Below are 7,185 nucleotides of genomic sequence, written 5' to 3' on the forward strand. Positions count from 1 at the left end.
CAGAAATGAAAGTAAAGGTGGTCATGTGACATTACCAGCGATGGTAACACACAGAGGACACATACAGCAAGCTGTACAAAAGGCAAAATAAAACACAGTACAAAAACTACAAATAAAAGGTGACCCAGAGGGCGAGCGCTAGCCTTAAAACGAGGCGTCCCGCTCCAGGAACTGGCTACACTATGTAACCCTCACTATACATCACATGGGATCACAATCCCCTAACTAACCTACCCATGAGCCGGTATTCATACAACAACTCCTGCTGCTTCATACGGCCTTGGCTGGGCATTGCCTTCACAAGCACCGCTTGCAGTCTCAGGGTTGCGTAGCTGTCGTTCCTGCAGCGCGGACCCTCTCCTCCCGAGTATACGCCGCTCCCCTCTGGCATGGAGTTGCAGTCGCCTCGAACCATCTCCCACTGATGCTTTTGAACTGACGGACACTCAATCAAGACCCGCCCACCTGCTGATTGAGGTCCAGCACAGCCAATCACTTGCTGCCCTTCCCCTCAACCAAGCCTGGCAGGCAGCAAGTCTCAATCGAGCGCCCATCTGTAAAACAATAATTCAATTAAACAAATCAACTCCAAAACAACATACAATAAACTTATTTCCCCATACAAATGATACCAACACTAAATACACACGTGCAGGGCAATCACCCTGCTACAGGCCCTTTGAATTTTTGGTCTTAATGTGTTTATTTCTTTATTCTCTTTTCTAGTGCTATTGTTCTCCCTGCATAGATCGCAAGGCTGTCCATGGGGCCTTGGAGCGGCAGCCAAGTCTATTAGACAACTCATTAAGCCATGGAGACCTTAGTTCATCCTCTATCCTTCCTTAGTTTCCCCTTGGGGGAAGTTTCTCGCTTCCTGGCCTTGGAGGTCAATCGGTTCAGCCTCACCTCAGTGAGGGAGTGTGACAGAGAGAGAAAGAATTCAAACTGTAAATCTCCCTCCCGACCAAAGAAGGCGCTTGGTAAGGTGGATCGTATGCTTCCTCCTAGATGGACTGCCTTGACGGTAGGCAGAAACCGGAAGGTGACCATATTAGGGGGAGCGCGTAGTTGCATGTACCTGGAAGGATTCCATTGCAATCAGCTGCGGGGCGAGCCCCTAGTGGAGAAACCATGGCAACGGGTTGCTTGCAGGGATGAGGTTCTGGGTACAAAAGGGGAAGCAGCTACGTTAGTACGCCCCTTGCGCTGATGACGATATTCAGCCGGAGCCTGTGTGTTTGTTATTGTTTTTTGTGTCGTTATCAGAGGAGGAGTGAGAGTCGGGAGCTGCAGCCGCGGAGCCAGCATTCGACCCGGAGCACGTCCCTCACAGCACAACACAGCACAGCACCAGCACTCACCACGACCCCGGAAGAAAGAGCACAGTTTCGTGCACGGAGGATTGTGGTTCAGGAGTGTCATTCTTTGATTATTATTATTTATTGCAATTATTGACATTAAAAACACAGACGTTTTTGGGAGAACTCTGGTCTGGACATTGCCTTTATTATCACCACTCACATCCTGTTCACAAGTGGTGTCAGAAACGGGATTTTACAATGGACCCTGCAGCACTGAACACCATGATGGAGGCTCAGGCACGGAGGCATGAAGAGACCTTGGCAGCGGTGATGGAGAGGATGAATGCCATGTTCCTCGCGGCCAACCAGAGGAGGGAACCGGTGGCCGAACCAGCAGTAGCGCCTCCGAAACCTAAAGTGGTGAAGATGTCGCTGGAGGATGATCCCGAGGCCTATTTAACATCCTTTGAAAGGCAGGCGACAGCAGCCCTATGGCCTCGGGAGTGGTGGGCTACCCAGCTGGGACCCAATCTGATCGGGGAAGCCCAGGCAGCCTACCACGCTTTAACCCATGAACAAGCCATGGATTATGATGTGGTAAAGAAAGCCATCCTTCAGCGACTGGACATCACGGAGGAGACGCACCGCCGCCGGTTCCGGGAGTACCAACGCCCCGAAGGAGTCCGACCCCGAGTAATGGCCCAGCAGTTGGTGGACCAGGTGACCCGGTGGCTCTGCCCTGGTGAACGCACAGCAGAGGAGGTGGCTGAGATTGTCACCATTGAACAATTTATACAGTTGCTGGGGCCAGAAGCCAGTAATTGGGTCAGCCGGCACCGGCCCACCACGCTGGACGCCGCAGTCAGGTTGGCTGAGGGGTACGAGGACTCTATGCCCACACCGCTGCCCACCCCGATACATCCCACGCCGACCTTCATCAGACCCAGGATGGCGGGCCCAAGGCCTGGGCCCCTTCACCCACACACACCCTTCACGTCTGGACCAGCACCCTCACGTTCCCCAACGGGTGGCCTCGCTCCACAACACTGGAGGCCGAGGTCAACCCCCAGCTGGGGTAGAACAGGGGCCCCCTCCCCGCTGTCAGGTCGGCAGCGGGACAATCAGGCTCCGTGGGCGCCTCTCCCTCTGGAATGTTACCGGTGCCATGGGGTCGGCCACCTTGCCCGGAATTGCCCCTCAGCAATGGAGTGTGGTGCGGCTTCGCATTATTTGGTACCGGCGACAGGTAAGTCCAGGGGTAATGATTGGGAGGGACCTTGTATTGTTGATGTGCGGGTTGGTAATGTGAGCACCCACGCATTAGTGGACTCTGGGTGTGGTCAGACCTTGATTTCGGAAACTCTCTTAGAAGGGGTACCTTGGTGGTCACGTGGGTTAGTGGTCATCTCCTGTATCCATGGAGATAACAAGGACTACCCCCTCACTAAATTAGATGTGACCATTGGTAGTCACACCCGCCGTGTAATTGTGGCGGTGGCAAAAAGGTTGCCATACCCTGTTATTTTAGGTCGAGACTGGCCATGTTTCGAAACAATTATAAACCAAAAGGTAGAGCCAGTCTCCGGTAAGACCATAGGAGCAGCGGGGGAAACTATTGGAGATATTTTTCCGCTGCATGCTGATCTGTTCCCCTCTCGGTTCCGCCCAAAAAAAACTAAACGAGAGAGAAGGGTGGAAAAATGGGAGGGCGCATCAATGACACGAGGTTGGGGTTTGGTAGGAGACTCCTCCACGTCTGATAAACGCCAGGGAAAGGGAATTGGGATCCAGTGTGACCGACCGGGCCGAGTTACTGAGACCCCTAGTGCTGAGGCTACCATATCCCCGCTCGATATACCGAAAGTCTGGGACCGAGATGTTGATCTAGCGTACGAGCAAAAAAATGATCCTACGCTGGCTAACCTCTGGGGGCAGGTTCGGTCTATCGAGGGGAAGGAAGTAGATGGCAATCGGCCGCTCACATACCCTCACCACATTGTGCTTGGGCATTTGCTGTATAGAGTATCCCGAGCCCCGAGCACAGGGCAGACTGTAACACAGTTACTCGTTCCTCAGTCTTTTCGACATGAGATCATGCGGTTGGCTCATGATGTCCCTTGTTCGGGCCACTTAGGTAGCGAAAAGACTCAGGAACGAATATTGGCTCGATTTTACTGGGCGGGAGTGTACAGTGAGGTGAAGCGGTATGTGGCAACCTGTAGAGAGTGCCAACAGGTAGCGCCGGGGCGGGTTCGCCCGGCCCCATTGGTTCCACTGCCCCTGATCAATATCCCCTTTGAACGCATTGCAATGGACATAGTGGGCCCATTGAGCCAGTCTGACTGTGGATATACGCATATTTTAGTAGTGGTGGACTACGCGACCAGATATCCAGAGGCAGTACCATTGAGGTCCACTAGTGCATTAGCGATTGCAAAAGAGTTAGTGCAGATCATAGCGAGAGTAGGGATCCCCAAAGAAATTCTGACTGATCACGGAACTAATTTTATGTCACGGTGTTTAAAGGAACTGTATAAATTATTACAAATTCGATCCATTCGGACCTCCGTTTATCACCCGCAATCGGATGGTTTGGTGGAACGTTTTAATCAGACATTGAAGCAGATGCTGAGGCGGTTTGTCAACCAGGAGCAAAAACATTGGGCTAAACTCCTTCCCTACCTGATGTTTGCAGTGAGAGAGGTGCCTCAGAGCTCGACCGGGTTTTCTCCCTTTGAGCTGCTGTACGGGAGACAGCCACGAGGGGTCCTTGATCTTGTAAAGGAAGGATGGGAGGAGCAAAATAAAGATGCTAAAAACATAGTGAAATATGTAATTATGTTGAGAGATCGCCTGCAATTGGTTGGTCATTTGGCACACGAGAACTTAAAACAGGCTCAGCATCGGCAAGAGCAGCAGTACAATAAACAAGCACGGATTCGGACTTTTCGGCCAGGAGATAAGGTACTGCTGCTACTTCCCACTTCGGAGTCTAAACTATACGCTAAGTGGCAGGGACCATATGAGGTGATGCGGGCAATTGGTAATGTAAACTACGAAATCAGACAACCCGATCGCCGGAACAAAACTGAAATTTACCATATTAATTTATTAAAACCCTACAATGAAAGGGAGGCCCTGTTTATAGCCAATGACAGTATAGAAGAGGATTTTGGTCCCTCTGTCAGTACACCAGCTACAGTTAACATTCCGATGGGGGAACAGTTACTTCCTGATCAGAAGTGTGAACTCCGTGGGTTAGTGAAACAATTTGGTGATGTTTTTTCTGACTTGCCTGGCAGAACTAATATGATTGAACATGCTATTATTACTCCCGCAGGTGTCAGGGTTCGAGAGAGACCGTATCGAATCCCGGAGAGTCGCAGGGGTGCCGTTGGCCGGGAGGTGAGGGATATGCTCGAGCTTGGAGTCATTGAGCCTTCCCGGAGCGAGTGGAGCAGCCCGATAGTGATGGTGCCTAAGAAGGACGGCTCCACTCGGTTCTGCGTGGATTTCAGAAAGGTTAATGCCATCTCCAAGTTTGATGCATATCCCATGCCTCGGGTAGACGAGCTCCTCGACCGACTGGGAGGAGCGCGGTTGATTTCGACTTTGGATCTGACGAAGGGATACTGGCAAATTCCACTAACCCAGAGTTCGCAAGAGAAAACTGCTTTCTCTACCCCGGGTGGCTTGTTCCATTTCCAGACCATGCCCTTTGGGTTGCATGGAGCCCCGGCCACCTTTCAGAGACTGATGGACCAGGTCCTAGCGCCCCATCAGCAGTATGCCGCTGCATACATTGATGACGTGGTGATTTTCAGCTCTACCTGGAGAGAGCATATTATTAGACTTTCGGCCGTCCTACAGTCTCTGAGGGAGGCGGGGCTGACGGCTAACCTGGGCAAGTGTGCATTCGGCAAACAAGAAACCCAGTATCTTGGCTTCCTTATGGGTAATGGGCGGGTAAAGCCGATCGCTTCTAAAGTCCAGGCTCTAGTGGAGACGGCGATCCCGAGAACCAAACCGCAGGTGAGATCACTATTGGGGTTAGCAGGCTATTATCGCCGCTTTATCCCCGAGTATGCCACCATAGTTAACCCCTTGGTAGAGCTCACCAAAAAGACGGCTCCAAAAATAGTTAAGTGGACAGGGGAGTGTCAGGGGGCCTTTGACACGATTAAGAGGAGACTATGCCAGGCCCCAGCACTTATTTCACCAGATTTCAGTAAGGAGTTCATCCTCCAGACCGATGCCTCCCAGATTGGTCTGGGGGCGGTCCTGTCCCAGCAAGTTGACGGGGTAGAACACCCGATTATTTACATGAGCAAAAAATTGGCTCCACGGGAGATTAACTACTCCGTCATTGAGAAGGAGTGTTTGGCCATCAAATGGGCCACTCATGCCCTTCGTTATTACTTGCTGGGGCGTTCTTTCACTCTTGTCACTGATCATGCTCCTTTAAGGTGGTTGCATACGATGAAGGACAATAACGCTCGGATAACTCGGTGGTATCTGGCGCTGCAACCCTTCCACTATACAGTGAAACATCGTGCGGGTAAGGAGCATCAAAATGCAGATTTTTTTTCAAGGGAGGGGGGCCCATTGGGGAACTTAGAATTGGCCGAGTGTGCCTTCGGCATCACTCTGAGGGGTGAGATGTGTGACAGAGAGAGAAAGAATTCAAACTGTAAATCTCCCTCCCGACCAAAGAAGGCGCTTGGTAAGGTGGATCGTATGCTTCCTCCTAGATGGACTGCCTTGACGGTAGGCAGAAACCGGAAGGTGACCATATTAGGGGGAGCGCGTAGTTGCATGTACCTGGAAGGATTCCATTGCAATCAGCTGCGGGGCGAGCCCCTAGTGGAGAAACCATGGCAACGGGTTGCTTGCAGGGATGAGGTTCTGGGTACAAAAGGGGAAGCAGCTACGTTAGTACGCCCCTTGCGCTGATGACGATATTCAGCCGGAGCCTGTGTGTTTGTTATTGTTTTTTGTGTCGTTATCAGAGGAGGAGTGAGAGTCGGGAGCTGCAGCCGCGGAGCCAGCATTCGACCCGGAGCACGTCCCTCACAGCACAACACAGCACAGCACCAGCACTCACCACGACCCCGGAAGAAAGAGCACAGTTTCGTGCACGGAGGATTGTGGTTCAGGAGTGTCATTCTTTGATTATTATTATTTATTGCAATTATTGACATTAAAAACACAGACGTTTTTGGGAGAACTCTGGTCTGGACATTGCCTTTATTATCACCACTCACATCCTGTTCACAGGGAGGTTCTCCGAGTAGTCAAGGGGAAACCCCTATTATGTTGCTGAAGTCACTTTACGCAGGCCTGGCTCCTGCCTCGTGAAGTTCCAGTTGCCCACCACAGATTTACAGAAGCAGGAACCAGCACCATCCAGTTAACTTCCACTTTTGGAAACAAGTTTCCTTTAGTTTTGTTGGCAATACACTGTTGTGCGGTGCTGGTGCTTACTAATATAAAGACACTTTATTTGATCTAGCCTGCATTACATAAAGTCATGATGTCTATGTCTATTGAAGACAGCTGAAGAGCAGCTCCTAAGCTCATATTCACAGCACCGAAACACCAAAACAGTAATAAGGAAACTGCAGTACAAGCACTTTAATTAACAAAAATAACAAAAGTACAAACAAAAAGGCACAAGGGCAAAATAATGGTTTAAACAAAAATACAATAACTGTTCAGGCTGGGCACAGCCTTCACTGAACTTTTAAAGACAATACAGAGACCAAAAACCAACACAGGTTCAATCACCAAACTCCTCTCTCCAAATGGAGCCCTGGGCTTTTCATTTTATGGATGTGGCTGGATGTGGCCACATTCTCACATTTTTTGGCAGGGAGGAATTAAC

General features: G+C 50.7%; 1 protein-coding gene across 1 annotated transcript; it reads left to right on the forward strand.

Moving 5' to 3' along the window:
* The first annotated feature begins 931 nt into the window (after positions 1-931).
* LOC131698766 (zinc finger and SCAN domain-containing protein 29-like) lies at positions 932-6,552 on the forward strand. Its single transcript, XM_058992557.1, has 2 exons — positions 932-2,547; positions 6,311-6,552. The coding sequence occupies exons 1-2, from the start codon at positions 1,560-1,562 to the stop codon at positions 6,319-6,321; spliced, it is 999 nt and encodes a 332-aa protein (XP_058848540.1). The 5' UTR covers positions 932-1,559; the 3' UTR covers positions 6,322-6,552.
* The last annotated feature ends 633 nt before the right edge of the window (positions 6,553-7,185 follow it).

Source organism: Acipenser ruthenus, chromosome 19 (assembly GCF_902713425.1).
Source record: "Acipenser ruthenus chromosome 19, fAciRut3.2 maternal haplotype, whole genome shotgun sequence".
NCBI classification, from domain to species: domain Eukaryota; kingdom Metazoa; phylum Chordata; class Actinopteri; order Acipenseriformes; family Acipenseridae; genus Acipenser; species Acipenser ruthenus.